Raw genomic sequence first — 15,211 nt, forward strand, 5'->3', positions numbered from 1 at the left:
ATTTTTAATAACACCTTTTGAATGCCTGGATCCATCCATGCCTGAGGCAGATATTCTTGGTTGGTTACTTGAGTCAATAAATTTGTCTTTATGTTTAGCCAATTTGATTTGCGTTTTTGTCACTTGCAACAGACAGCCTTCTGCGGACACAGCAGTGATAGAGCCTGATAGACAGGGGGAATTCAGCAGGTAACTGTAGCCCTTTTACAATTTTCTTTACAATTTTTCTTTAGTTGGATTGAGCAGTATACATATTGCATTTCTGCACATACAAGGGATGGAGATAATTTACATATATATATATATATATATATATATATATATATGTATATTTTCCCCAGAGAAGAAGAAACTGAAACCATCAATTAGATGACAAGCAATTTTATTTTGCAAAACAATCACTATACAGCAACAAATACATTTGCAAATTTTGATTGAAAAACATGAACTAACTACAACCAGCCATTGAGGAAATGCCTTTCTATGGTAACAGGCTCTAGAATTATCAGAAGAAAGAAACCCTCCACAGATTTGGAGTGGAGCATTGGAACCTTGGAATCCCAGCATACAGAGTATACTTTTTGTTGATTTTTTTTTCTTTTTGCTAAAGTTGAAGTAGATTTTAATGATTGATATTTTTTGAATTTAAAAATAACCTTTTTCCTGCAGAGGGACTTGGCCTCCACCTACACAAGGAGGCTAAAAATCCTAGGCCTAGACAAACAAACATCAATGCTGATTTGAGCACATCTATTTTTGAAGGAATGCCTAGCATTTGCTTTTCCAAGCCATGAATCTAGGCATTTTTTTTCTTGGCTACTAAGGCCATGAATAGTTTATTTACCACCTTTTCGTAGCATGAAAAATATGAGAAGAACTATAATTGTACCTATGTCAGAATCAGCCACGTTGAGATTATTTGACAATACCGATGTGATGTTGTCTGGTGGCGGACCACATTTCCTGCTGCATGACTAGATGAGCATCTGGAGAAGGGCAGCCCCCATCAGGACAGTCTTCCGTTTAACAAAGTTCTCTCTGCACCCTTCTTCAGCCATGCCTAGCTGGTGTTACACAGGTGTCTTGCTCGGGGGTGGGATTTCAGCCCATCATCCTGCTGGGACTCAGCAGGAGAATCCAGAGAGAGTTGGTTCCTAAGTGAACATGGCCTTTGAAACTCATCATAAACTCGGATCTTTCCTGCAGCATTGTAAGGTATCCAATTCTTGGTTGCAGGTGATCCCGAGTGGGTGAGTTCATTGAAGAAGCTGGCCTTTTAACTCTTCATAGCTCTGGATTGCTTATATATTCTTAAACAGGTTCTCAAAGGCTAAAGCCAGAGAGAAACTGGCATGAAGAGATCTAGAATTATAACTATGAAGCTTTAATTTCTAGATCAGCGTATGGATGTCCCCACAAGAGTGGTGTTCAAAAAGCTTAATTCGTGCCGTTCGTCTTGAGAGCGAAGGCAAAATGGGCTCCACCACACGTCCCCATGAGAAGACATTTGTCCTGTGTGTTTCTCTCTTTCCTTGGTAAATTATCAGGTTGTTGTTGGTGTTACTATTTCTCTTAACTTTATAGAGAATCACATTTCCATCCAGAGAGAAAGATTTATTCATACAATTTTGCTGTGGTTTGAAATAAACATTTGTTTTAATGCCAAATCTCACAACTTCATGCTTTATATCATCTTTATTTGGGGCATGTATTACTAAGAAACTGAATTGTTAATGTGCAGAGTGTGTTTACTTAGTCCTAACTATTATAAAAAACTTAAACCAAGTTGGAAAAAAAAACATGTTTCACCTGTTAAAACTGTTCTAATCAGCTCTTAACTTCTTTCTCTAGAACCTCAATCACTATCTAACACTATCAAACACGTAAGAAATACCATAAGTCTCCATATAGCTATTCTTTCTTCTCTTATTTTCTGGTGCATTTCAAGGGAAGCTGATGGATAACATGCCCAAATTGGTCAAATCAAACCTCAGAGAAATTTTTAGGCAGAAAACAAACACAACCACAGCCTTACTCAGCACTTTCTATCCTTCTGACTGTTGTGTAAAATAACTGATTTATAAATAATTTCTGACACGTTTGCCTATGTAAGACCTCTTGGTTGAGAAGGAATGGTGCATATTTGCTCCTCAGTTTCTTTTGTGGAACTTACATTGGTTCCAATATTCAATGAGTCGCAAAATGTCACCGTGTCTCTGTCATTGCATCCCTTGGATTCTTTCTTAGATGTTACTATACTCCCTTTTTGCCTCATCCATGCTTGTCATTTCTTCCTTTATATTCAGGAATTGATTTGGCTCAAAGGAATCAAATACCTACCAGTTTATTTGCCTGTAACTGTTCAAATCCAACCTACCAGCCCTGAGCAAGAAAAGGAATAAATAAGACAGCAGAAAGTGTCTGCCTAGCCTGGTAATGCACTGCCTTATTCGGGCCATTGACTAATTCATTGTTTCTTCAAGAGTTTAAAATGAATGATTTGTGAGAGGACTTTATTAACTGATTTGGGATTTCCTAACTGTATGTAAAGTCAAAACAGTATTACCTACTGATATAAAGTGGTCTTGATATCAGCATCTCCAATATTTTGTAACTATAGCTTCTCAAAGTACTGTATTTTTCCTTTCTGATCAAGGGATCTTTACTTTGGGGAAGGAAGCCAAATATCTTCTCTCAGATCATGTAATAAGCAGGTACTTGTTTGGGAGAATGGGATAACAAGTCCCAAACTCCCACTGTGAGTTTCAACTTTAGCAAATGAAAAAATAAAAGAAGAAGAAAGAAGAAATCTTAGTCTTTCATGGATGATTACAGAAACAAAACCCCAACTATTCCATGATTCAAAATAACTTAAATCCATAACCTTAAACTGACAATCTGTAAACCCTTTTATGTATAATTGGTCCCACCCCCACAAACTCCATGTTGGTGAAAGCAAAGAAAAATAAAATTTTCTAGCATCATGGGAGAGACTTGTATCTGGCACTAAAACAGGGTTACAGCTTTGAGTTGTTACAGAAGGCAACTTCATGCTAAAACTTTTTGTCTTTTTTAATGTATTTTTTAAATAGGGAAAGAACCCTGCTAACATCTACTTTCACATACCTAAAATTGCAACACCAAAGGGTGCAGGAGACACAGATACTGTGAATAAGGAAGTATAATATTCAAGTATATGAGGAAGTATCACAAATGGCCACAGAGAAATATATATATATATTTATATCTATAATACTGTATCAAACAGATGGAAAGGGGGTATGAAACTGGTAGTGTGGACACAAATCTAGCAGATCACCTGACATTCTAATCAGACACAAGTCCGTCCTAAGGAAAGCGCCAGAGAAGTTTTATGCCACTTCCTCAACCGCAGCTCAAATGCTTCGTTCCTATTTTTTAATTAGTTAAATAATTTACTGAACTGACTTATACTCTGATATAATTATCCAGGTCCCAAATGTTAATAACTTAATTGAATCTTTCTTCCCATTTATACAAAATAACACTTAAAAAAAACCCTCATTTCTTACATGCTCTTCCCTTCTTGCCATCAGACTCCTTGATTTATTTCAATCTGGAATAAGTAACAATGGGCAGCTTTTACCTTTTCACCCACCAACAGGATAGTGAAATGAGCAGCTTGGATTTTAACAAGGCCTTTCAGAACGTAGTGGATAGCCTTCAGGCACATGAAAGGTAAAAATGCAATTTTTCAAATAATAAGACTCCATGCAAAACAGAGCAGAGCAAATATAATCCTCCAATTGTACTTATGTAAAGCCAGTGTCTTCCTGTTGCAAATGGAAATCAAGTCAATTTCTGCATATGCTATTCATTTTTTTTTATAAAATTGTAACAATTAATAGAGTTTGGGAAGGACATTATTTATTTTATGGTTTGTAAAGAATAAACATAACACCTGCTCAGAGCCCACTCCTGCCAAGAGCTCACGCCTAAATATTGTTACTTCGATGCTAAATGAGAGATATTCACAAGCCCTGCTTGGCCAGTGCAGCAGTGACGTCCTCGGCCAGAGTGGCCAGCTGCGGGGATTCGAGCAGGTTGATACTTCCGGAAGAGGAGACGTTGCTAAGTCGTCGGGGGGATGCCACGCTGGATCTGCCTGGGGACTGCGTGATGATCTCAGCCCCGTGGTCCACACGGGCTTTAGCGTGCTCTCTGAAGTTCAGCTTTTGGCTGTCAATCTGTTCAAGACAAGCAGCAGTCCTTGTTAACTGAGACACCTTCAGTGACCCCTCGAGGTTTCTCTCTACCCCAGAGCTAACGTGAATGTCACGTGCATTCATCTCGGCCATGCTTACTTGCTAGTATCATTCAGGTCTTCAGTCTGGGCCCATATTGGTGCGGGGTATTTCAGAACAACTGGAAAAAAACCCCAATGAGATCAGCTCATGACCTCGCTTCTTACCTTGACATTACCACCTCCAGGGACGTGGTGAGCATTGTCAAGCGAACCAACTTTAGCTTGGGCCTTTTCTTTGAAATCCAGTTTTACACTCTCAATTTTCACACGCCCACCACCTTTGAGAGAAGAAAGGCTTTTAAATGTCTTGCTAAAATTAAATCTTATACTTGCGGTGATTGTTTCCCCAAAATTAGTATAGTAGGCAGGCCATTGTAAACTGCAAACTTAATGAACTCTACTATACCTCTGACCATAAATGGGAAAACCATCTTTTAACATTTCTAGTCCATACCATTTTCCCCATCTTATCCGAAATAATTCCATCCTTTGGTACCATTATATGGATTGCTTTACATATTAATACCCTTTTCTACCCAATCTAACCTAAGATATTAGAAGTATTTCTCTTATCTATAGAATAAATACTCAAAACATAACACAATTATCAAGGAACTTGTGTAAAGGACCCATGGACAAAGCCAAAGGTGGGTAGGATTGAGGGCTGCAGGTGGGGGTGGTGGGGTGGGAGAAAATGGTGGCAGGAGGATGGAGACAACTGTGCTTGAACAACAATTTCAAAAAATGCGCTCCTGCATCCTTTCCAAAACTCGGGAGAGTTAGACTCCCCTTTCAGAAGGAACAAATTGTACTAAGATGAAGCTCTTTATTCCTCTTCATGGCACTATTGGTCACTTGTATAAAGAGCTATTAGGCTAGAAAGGTGTGCATATATGGATATAGATCCATTTGCAAATTTTCAACACTGATAGTTTGACACATAAAATAGGACTCAGGAGCTAAGCTTTTAACATTAATAAGCTTTAAGAACATCCCATTTTAATTAGTAGATGGAGTACTAGGAGATCACATTCTTATACAGATGTCCTAAGACTTGTCTGATACAGACTTTGACCTAATAATATTAAGGCAGAGTTTGGACCACGACGTTCCCCTAACAGCTCATTAGTCTGAAAACCAGGGGTCTACTGATAGAAGAGAGTACCACATTCCACCCGTCAGCATGGTCTCACAGTCTCTGCGCGCCTTCCTGCCTTTCTCAAGCTTGTAAACGCAGGAGTCTACACTGGAAAGATCGGTTGCCCTTTACTCTGCCCTTGAGCACAAACGAGCATCCGCTGATATCTTTGACCTGGAAAAAATGCTGGATTAGACTCCTTCACCCATCTCCACCTAAGGATCTCCACCTAAGAGGTTTGCTTCCACTTTCGTTAGCCTCTTGTCCAAATGAAGATGCCCAAATTTCTAACTTAGGTTTCTCTAAATAAAAGCATGAAGTATCAGGATTTTGAAATGTCCTTCAAATTGGGTACCTCACAACAACAAAAACTTAGCTTGTCCATTTCTTGAATCCAATTTAATATTTCTCAAATGACTAAGATGTATTTACTTACCTGGCCTGTGGCGAATGTTCTTCAGAGAGCCACATTTGGATGTTACGTGACTGAGGTCTATCTTCTTAGTAACAATCTGTACCTGCGCAAATCACATAAAATATGCTTAAAATTGTATAGACATGCACAAACCCCCTAAGCACACACATCACATCTAGAAACAGATCCGTACTCAACACACTACAACATACCCAGGAACCCAAACTGAAGTACAAACACACACAGGAACACATACTCTCCCATATGCCCCTCCAGTTGTTTGGCTGGAAAGAAGGACCCAAGGGAAAGAAAAGCCTAGAATAGAAGATTTTATTAGAAAACAGATCATGCCACAAGCAGATAGAAAGACCTGGATTAATAAGGCAAGAACGAAGCCACACCGTGTTAAACCTTTCCCAAAGCAAAGAGCCACATGAAGAGGTAAGTCATTCTTTCGAAGGTGAGTTTTACATAAGAGTGGCCAGCATTGCTCACAGACGCAAGAAGAACAACATTGCTCTAAGAAAAAGAAAGCTGTAAACATGCTTTTCTAAAACATTATTGTCATGCCTTAGTCAAATCAATTTTTCTTGTGCACCAAATTATTCATTGATAGCAACATTTCTTTTCTTTTTGTGTTTTATTGAAATTCTCTCCTCTTCCAATGTTTAAAACGGTGTTCTCCAAGTGTGGGCCACTGTCCACTTGCATCAGAAGTACATGGGAATTACTGAATTGAACACCGGGAAAATGGGGCCAGAGAATCTGCATATTTGAATAAGTGATTCTTCTCTAGAGGAAAGGCGAAGACTCTTGTTTTGAAGCTGGAAGCTCCCTCACTTGTTACAAGTCCACGGTCATCTGAATTTGCCCTTTTGCCACTTCGGTGTTTTGACCAGCAGCACCTGCGGCGGAGGCAGCTGAATATGCCTTCTGACCCCCTGGAGTTATTTGCTAGGACTGTAGCTTTCTGTCAGAGGACCAGGCGGTGAGCACTCACAGTTAGGGCAACAGGGAGGATGGCCACCGTGTCCATGGAAACGCTGGTGCGGGGGCTGAGCCCGGTGCTCTTGGAGAAGCCTAGCAAACCTTGCTATGGATTTCCCACGGCAGTGACGTTTTTATGCTTGGTAGATCTACTTTGGACATCAAGTGACAATTCCTGGTAGAAGTCACTTGCTTATCTCTGCTTTCACTGACTCATTCCATCCATGCCCAGTTGAGCAGCAAGGAGCCAAGAATTATTAGACAGGTGAGAATTTAGTCTTGGTACTTTANCGGTGCTCTTGGAGAAGCCTAGCAAACCTTGCTATGGATTTCCCATGGCAGTGATGTTTTTATGCTTGGTAGATCTACTTTGGACATCAAGTGACAATTCCTGGTAGAAGTCACTTGCTTATCTCTGCTTTCACTGACTCATTCCATCCATGCCCAGTTGAGCAGCAAGGAGCCAAGAATTATTAGACAGGTGAGAATTTAGTCTTGGTACTTTAAATTACTGGGGTGCCAGATGGCCAGGACCCAAAGTTCAGGTGACAGGATCTGGCTTGAGTTTACCTGTCTCAACTCTGCCTCCACTAACATTGAGAGACATGGATTCATCTTTCCCTTTCTCTCACAGGATATTATTTCCACTCGGTTTAAAAGATAGGGAAAATGCCATCAAGCCATGTACACTGGGAACTTGAATCCTCTCACTTCGAATTACAGATGAACCACTTCAGCAGTTTTGTGTTATTCCAAGTGATATCCAACTCTCATGAATAATGAAGCACAAAAGACTGATGTTACACACTAGGTGTTTTCAACTATATCAGTCTTTGCCTCAGGAGTAACTTAAGTGGAGCTGGAAAAGTGCGAGCCCAGGTGACTCTTGCAGGGGAACAGAGACAGCGTGAGGAAATACCTTGGGGCCAAAGGCCAGCAAACACAATTGGCAAGTGATGCGGGTTTTTCATCCCCCCGAAAACCGTGGTGCACCCCATTAAGGTCCGGTTATTCAACTGAAAGCAAGACATTTGCTGATGATCTTAGAGGGAAGGGTGGAAACCCCATCACCAAAAATGCAAGGCTGACGAGCTCCCAGATCAAAGGGACATGTGGCGCAGCAACGAGAAGGGACAGTGCATCGGGAAGGAGGCAGAAGAGGAGACAGGGTGCTGGTGTGCAGATGGCTCCGCACAACCAGGGTGGCTTCTCCACCAGAAGCTTCTACTTACATTTCCGCCCCCAGCAGAATGTTTGATGTTATCCTTGGAACCACATCTGGACTGAACCTTGCTAAAATCGATCTTCTTGTTTAAAATCCTAACCTAAAAGGAATTGGAGGTAACTTCACTGTGCATTTTTGCTTCAACATGCTGGGTCCAGGGAACCAGAAGGGGCTCCACACTCCCTTCCACCTACACACTCCTTTAGGAGAACAAATGAGTTCTCTACTAACTAGTTCACTAGAATTGAAGAGCAGATCCGGCCTATAAAAATGACCCTCTCTTGTCCTGCACTCCCAAGGGCTAAATGCTCCAAAGCCTTAGGCAGGTGTAATCTGGAGGCAATTAGAGGAATAGAAAAATAAAACCTAGGTCATCTGTACGGAGGAAGCTCCCAATACCGTGGGCAACATGGGGCCTCAGGCTCACTCTGTGGAAGGTCCCAGAGTGTAGTTCAGTGTGGTCCAGGCCAGATTCCGGAAGGATACACCAGTGCCCTATCTGGCCCACTTGACCCCTCGACAGTGCCAGCCATTACCATTGTGGATCATCTTGCACACTTCACTTAAATATGGCACAGTCTAGTGAATGCTACAGGTGAGGGCCCTCATTTGGCAGGGAGTGAAGCCCCTGGTTTCCTAAGAGGGTCCAAAAGGAGGCTCTAGGCTGCCTCTACAGAGAGGGCGTACGGTTCCCGGCAGGTGTGGCTCAGTGGCCCACTGGAAGGCCTCCCTCTGACAGCTGCTCATCAGCACCCTTAGATGTGGGTGTGGAAGCATTCTTTTCACTTTTTCCTTTCCATTTTTAAAAGGGAGAAAACCAAAGACCTTTAGTTAGCTGACTTGGGCTAGTCACGTAGTCCAGGCCTCAGCTGGGTCCAACAGATTTGAGATTAGGTGTTTTATTTCTGTTTTCAGAAAGTACAGTATTCATCTGGAAGAAAACAGCAAATCCAGATCTGGACAAATATTACTCTGGGATAATGTAATGTGCAAAGTAATAACTCTCGCATCTTCCTTCACGTGTCTTTTGAATTCTGCATGTCTTGGAGGGCAGATAAGCAAAGTTAGAAAGAAAGGTTTACATTCGTTGTTGTTTGGTGGTTGGTTTTACTTTGTCTAAAGCGGCTAATTTCCTCCCCTTCCCCAGTAGCTTAAGGGAAGTCCTGTTTTCAATGCTTTGGGGGACAGTTTATCCTCTTATTTTAAAAAAGCTGAATGAAATTATCCTAGATATTCGGCCATGCCCCTGAATAGTATCACATTTCTTGGTGTTTTAGAAAAGGATGCAGATCCAAAAGGACATGAGTCCTGACTATTTTTAACTAGACAAAGCTTAAATCGCAGTGCCTGACTGACTGACATCGGCAAGACTGCTGGCCCTTAGAGGGAAACGTCAGGGACAGCTCTCACTGACAGCCCAAGGGAAGAGCCTCTTGTCAAAATCTGAAGCCAGCAGACGTGATGATCGGAGCCCTCCTTAGGGCATAAGCACCATTCCAGTTTTATGAAGGGCGGGGGAGGAGGGGTCTATCACACAGTCTCTAGCTAACAATAAGTGTAGATTCATTCCAGGGTTTTCAGATAAGCTGTGATGTGCGTACCTTTAAGTCAACAAGGGCCTTTACATCTCAAGCCACATAAATTAATTTTAAAAAGCAAATAGTTTTGATTTATTATTTCTAATAGTGATACTTATAATTTTTATCCACGATGACTCCTCTTTTTTTTCCCTCTACTTCCCTCTACTTTAACATTTCTAAGAAATGTTATGGAATAGGGAATCAAGTTGTTCAAGGAAGTAACTTGAAAGAGCTTGTTCAGCTGTTTGAAAACAACCTGAGATTCAAGGCTGCCCGCATGGCGTTGCTCGGCTTGTAAATGAACAGTGAGCAGAAAAGGACTCTCCAGTTTACAATTTTGTGAACCCAATGCAGTAATTGTTTCATAGTTTTGAATAATCAGTATTTATGAAGCCTACCTCCAAAACTTTTGTTACTCTACAAAAGTCACCTGAATTACAGTATACACGTTCTAATGCATAAAGACAGGGTCCATGGTTTCAGTGGGCTTTCACTTTGAGATAATGTTGACTTTGATACTAAAAAACCCTTTGCCAATATATTTACTTCAGAAAACACGTATTTTTTCATGCTGGGTTGACTGACAGTATTTTAAAGCTCATGGGGTATTTTATTATTCCTCTTACTTAGCACTTATTTGGAGCCCTAAGGAGATGAAAATAAATGGCTTAGACAGAAAATTAAGTAAGAGCAAGATACTAAAGGGGACAAGAAAATAAAAACACCACTCCTTACTGCCCAGACTGACCATATTGTCTCATTCTCCTTTTGTCGGCTAGTACACAGTGCTATCTTAGTAAATGTGTGATGAAAAAACATACACATGTGACTGTGAAAAACCTAAATAAGCTTCAATCCTTCTCTCTTAATTTATAAAATGTATACTTTTATAAATTTAACTATACGAGTAGATCATTACAGTGGTGATCATGATAATTTCACATGAGAAAAAAATCCCATTATACTATAATTTATTAGTTGCCTCCAGATTTAATTTCATTTTTTCATGAATATAAAATTGAAAGCAATGAATTCCAATTAGTATATTAAAGGCCTAAACAATCTTAGGGGAATGCCTAAGATTTTATAAAAATATTAAAAGATTGCCCTCTATGTTTTCCCCATTTCATTTCCCTGTTCTTCTCTTTCTAAGTATCTCTCTTCCAAAATCACACTCCTCTTCCATCCCATAAGCAGCACTGTTTCACTAAACTTCGGCTTGCCATTTATGGCACAAATACTTACTGTAGAGTCTAGTAAAATGACTAAATGATATTTTTTTATTAGCTATAATGCTAATTACTATCCTATTCTAAGGGAAACCATAGATCTGAGATCCAAAAAACACCTCATAGTCTATTTCAATGAGATGGCACTATATACAAAGCCAGTATAATTTTTTTGCTTCTGTTCTACAAATTAAAAAATCAGAGGATCAGAGAGGTCAGTATCTAAGGTCACACATTAATTTGGTAGAAAGGGGGAACCAAGAATTCAGCTTTTACATCCTGTGGTTCAAACATGGGACGTTTCTTTGGGTAACAACTGTAATGGCATCAGGCGTTCAAACTTATTCAGTAGTCACTAGAAAGAATGTGTCTCACCATGCACATGGTATACTACATTCACTCAACTTTCAACAAACTTTTACTGAGCACCTACTGTGTACTGGACCTGGAGAAGACGATGGACCTCATCCCTGATTTTATGGAGCTTATGGTCTAGTGGGTAAGATAAGATTTATATTAAATAACTGCACAATGGAATGCTTAATTACGTATGTGGTGAGAAGGACTGGTTATAATATGTAATGTATAACAGAGGAGGAGGGAGACCAGTTAACAACTATTGCGGTGACATCCACAAGAGAGAACGTACCCTGTGCTGCGGTGGTGCAGAGCATCGTGAGAGAAATGGGCAGAGTTCTCACCTGTACATGTACAAGAACCATCCTACGAAGACAGTTCAACTGCAATGCATCTCAATTTCCCAACTCACTGCCTCCTCCAATTTAAATACACCGATACCATCTATGATGGAATAGCAGTTAAGTATGTTCCTTCGATCTGTTTCTTATCTCAGTGAGGATATACCTCTTACTTATCCAACAAAAGTTATTTCATAACTCCACTGTTATGGATTTTTTCCAAGTTATCTAAAGCTGAGATAGGATAATTTTGCATTAGGTTAACACTTCCCTTACTAGAGTAGAGATTTTCTTCGAATGACACTATGATTTTGAAACTCTTTTTGTCCTTTCTGTAATTTGTGTGTCCTATAGCTTTACTAGTCCTTAATTACCATAATCTCTAGGGCACTTTTAGTTCAGCTCAAAAAATAAGACACCTTTATGTCAATTGTATGCATCACCAAGTATACTGGAGGTCAATTAAAATCAGACATAGCAGTATTCACAACCAGATATGAAAGAGAAACAGAAAGACAAAAATAAATGTCGTCCTGTTTCTCAGATTGGTTTAACCTTAGTGATTTCAGCAAAGATAAGGCTAACACCACTCTTTCTGTCTCCCGACCTTGAGGAGTACTTTGAATACAATCATACAGTATACAATTTGTATGTCAAACTACATGAATAATTATTCTCTTTTATTAAATTTTTAGTTTCAATAAAATGTCTTGAAAATAATGTATATTTTCTTGTTCAGAAGAAAAAGATTTTTTTAAGTATCAATATTTTCCAGAATATAAGAACTAAATCCCACATTAAGTGAAGAATAGTAGCACATGAGGATATTTATAAAGATAGTTCATTGTAAATATACATAATGTTATTTTATTTTAAGGGGTCTTACCAAAAGCTAAAATGATAAATTTTAAATTGGTACTAACTTAATTTCCTTCTACTTTAAAATTATTTATATGTAAATATAAAAGTAATATAACATTTGAATATTTCCAAAAAGCCCAAAATATTTCCCTTTCTTAGATGTGCAAAACTCTGATGGATACAAAAAGAGTAAGAGTTTCTTTTGGAATTTATAGGCCTAAATTTGGTAGCTCTTTTTTCCTTTAGGAAGTTTTCCTGTAGCTCATTTTTTAAATAATATCTTTGTATGATAAAGCATCTTTTATGACTACAGTATTATAGAATGTTATAGTTGTTTTGTAAAGGACACATTCAGTAATGTTGGTTGATTTCTCTTAATTTTGGTTGAGTTTTCTTAACTTCTCAGGCATTATTGAACAGAATCTCAGCAAAGAATTCTGTTGCGAAAGGAAAGATCAAGTTCCGCATTTCGGTGAGATCCTTCTTCTAGACCTGCCTGAGAACACACTGTCTTCGCACGAAGGAGGGACACCACAAAATGTCAGAGACGAGAAAAAGAGCGGCAGGAAAGAATAAATACTGAGGCTAAACGGAGAGGCTTCCTTGGCATATTGAAAGGGCATTACAAGTTTGCTCACGTACAGAGAAATTATTACTTCCTTTCTTCTTTCTCTCAAGGATGGGTGTTTTATCTTTTCAATGACAAGATAAGTCAAGCTATCCAATAGGAAGATCAATAGCACAAGAGAAACATTAAATTATATTTCTATTATCTCCATCCAGACTAATTGCTGTGCCCAAACATACAGTGTGCAAGCAAGATTCAGGTCAGGCTGAACTCAAAGACCCCCAGTTGGCAAGATGTGAATGTTTGCCCTGGAGCTGGAGTTAAGAGCTAATAGGTAGAGCTTTACTAATAACTGTCCAGCACAATTTATCTTAAACAGGGTTTTAACACAACAGTTCTATTCGCCAGAACCACATAGAGCTATTTATTATCAACATGAATATGCCCTCTTTGCAATGTTTAGGCAAGAGCAGCCAGAGAAGAAGCTTGGTAAGCACGCTGTGATTTGGGAGTGAACATGAGGAAATGGTAGGGGATGTCATGGAAAATCCCTGGGGAGGAAGGAAGGAGATAAAAGTAGAATCACTAAAATATAGTCACATCTAAAATAGAACGCTCAAATTTATATCAGAAATGTACTTTTAATCTCGTACGTTAAAATCTACATGGCAATAGAGTAACATTTAGAAATGATCTGTTAGGAAACCAAAGGAAAGACAATCCTATGTGGTCCAATCCATTTGTATCCAATAATAACCAGAAGAAATAAGCATGTCATGCGATTGTCAATACATTGTATAAGTTAGCTTTCTTGGATAAGGTCCACACTCTTGGCAATAAATCATCCCCAGTGACTCCACCTTTCTTTTTTTTGTAAGAACCATTAGCTTATAATATAATATGGAATATTACACCTGGGAGCAAATATACATTCATATGATTCTTACCTGCCCCCCTTTAGGCTGGTATTTGATGTTGTCTGTCGATCCAATTTTGGATTTGACATTCTTCAGGTCTGGCAATGGTTGATTGATGAGCCGAAGCTGCTTAGGAGTAGCAGGCGATTTTGGAGGAGTACGTATGATGGCGACTTTCTTCTCACCGGGCACCAAGATGGCAGACTTGGGGGTTCCTGGGGTATGAGGGGTCCTGGGATAGCTCGGGGTTCCAGGAGTGCCTGGTGTGCGGGAAGAGTAGCTAGGTGGGGTGCCAGGAGTGATGGCGGTCGACCCAGGGGTAGTGGGTGTCGAAGTGCCACTTTTTCCTGCTCTGCGAATTGGCTCGGACCCTACATTCACAAATAGGAAACAAAACCAGACATTAAGCATAGGAAAGTTCTCCTCAGAAGTATCCTTCTACCCACAATTGTTAGAACTCACAGCACATTACTTTTCTAAGGCACGTAGAATATTTATGAACTGTAATAATGCTCCAAAAGGTGAGAACCTCCTCTTTTTAAGGCTCATAACCTGGGACATTCTTTTGGAACATGCACTCCTATCAATGCAAGGGTAAAACCTGGGCTTTCCTGATTTGTTCTTCCTAACTCTTAGTACAAATGTGTCAAAAAACTACTTTTTTAGTCTGTGTAATGATTAAGGTATACAGATCAGAGTACGGAGATTTCTTGAGTGGTACGCAGACCACTGATTCTTCTCTATCAGTAAGTTCACTCTGAAATCCAGGTGGGCACGCAGCGTGACACCGGGACCCGCATCACATGAGTTTGGACTGTATGGAAAGTTACTTATTCCACTGTGTTTCAGCGGTCCCTCCTCAGCTAATATTGAGAAACACTGTGAGTTGCAAATGTGTTTATTAAAAGCTCTTCAGTTCTGTCAGACACTGTCTACAATATCATGTATTTTTATAAGAAATTTTGTTTTAGTTCTTAATACCCCCCCAAAATGTCTATTTCTCACCTTAGAAAATTAGGGTGTTTTAATATTATATTCACAGTAAAATCTGTACCTGATTGGGCTGTCTCTTCTACTTGCATGACTAGTTTGGTAGTTTGAAGTCATATTAATAATCCCTCACTGTCAATTATTCAGAATATGGTGAGATGCCTTTTTTGTGGCTTCAACTTGACCTGAGCCTCACTGAATCACTTAATTCCTTTCCCTCATTTTCCTATAATATGCTTCTCTCCTATTATCTTTTTAAATGTGTTTTTGAATGCCATGTGAATTCTTGAAAGAATAATGATATAATAGAAGTATACC

The 15,211-nt window shown here is 39.5% G+C and overlaps 1 protein-coding gene across 24 annotated transcripts in view; it reads right to left on the bottom strand.

The window, feature by feature from the left end:
- Positions 1 to 367: 367 nt before the first annotated feature.
- The window catches only part of MAP2 (microtubule associated protein 2), a 258,006-nt gene continuing 243,162 nt past the window's right edge, over positions 368 to 15,211 (bottom strand). For 12 of the 24 annotated variants that reach the window (XM_037029602.1, XM_037029625.1, XM_037029652.1 and 9 more), the window contains 5 exons: positions 13,934 to 14,274; positions 8,058 to 8,150; positions 5,860 to 5,941; positions 4,451 to 4,563; positions 368 to 4,226 (listed from right to left, as the gene is read on the bottom strand). In XM_037029602.1, the coding sequence (XP_036885497.1) occupies positions 4,011 to 4,226; positions 4,451 to 4,563; positions 5,860 to 5,941; positions 8,058 to 8,150; positions 13,934 to 14,274 (845 nt within the window). In that variant the 3' untranslated portion in view covers positions 368 to 4,010. The remainder of the gene's footprint in view (positions 4,227 to 4,450; positions 4,564 to 5,859; positions 5,942 to 8,057; positions 8,151 to 13,933; positions 14,275 to 15,211) is intronic. The other 12 variants (XM_037029714.1, XM_037029687.1, XM_037029705.1 and 9 more) reach the window with 1 other exon arrangement.

The sequence above is a fragment of the Sturnira hondurensis genome, unplaced genomic scaffold, assembly GCF_014824575.4.
Source record: "Sturnira hondurensis isolate 20B ecotype Veracruz unplaced genomic scaffold, ASM1482457v3 Scaffold0001532, whole genome shotgun sequence".
NCBI classification, from domain to species: Eukaryota; Metazoa; Chordata; class Mammalia; order Chiroptera; family Phyllostomidae; genus Sturnira; species Sturnira hondurensis.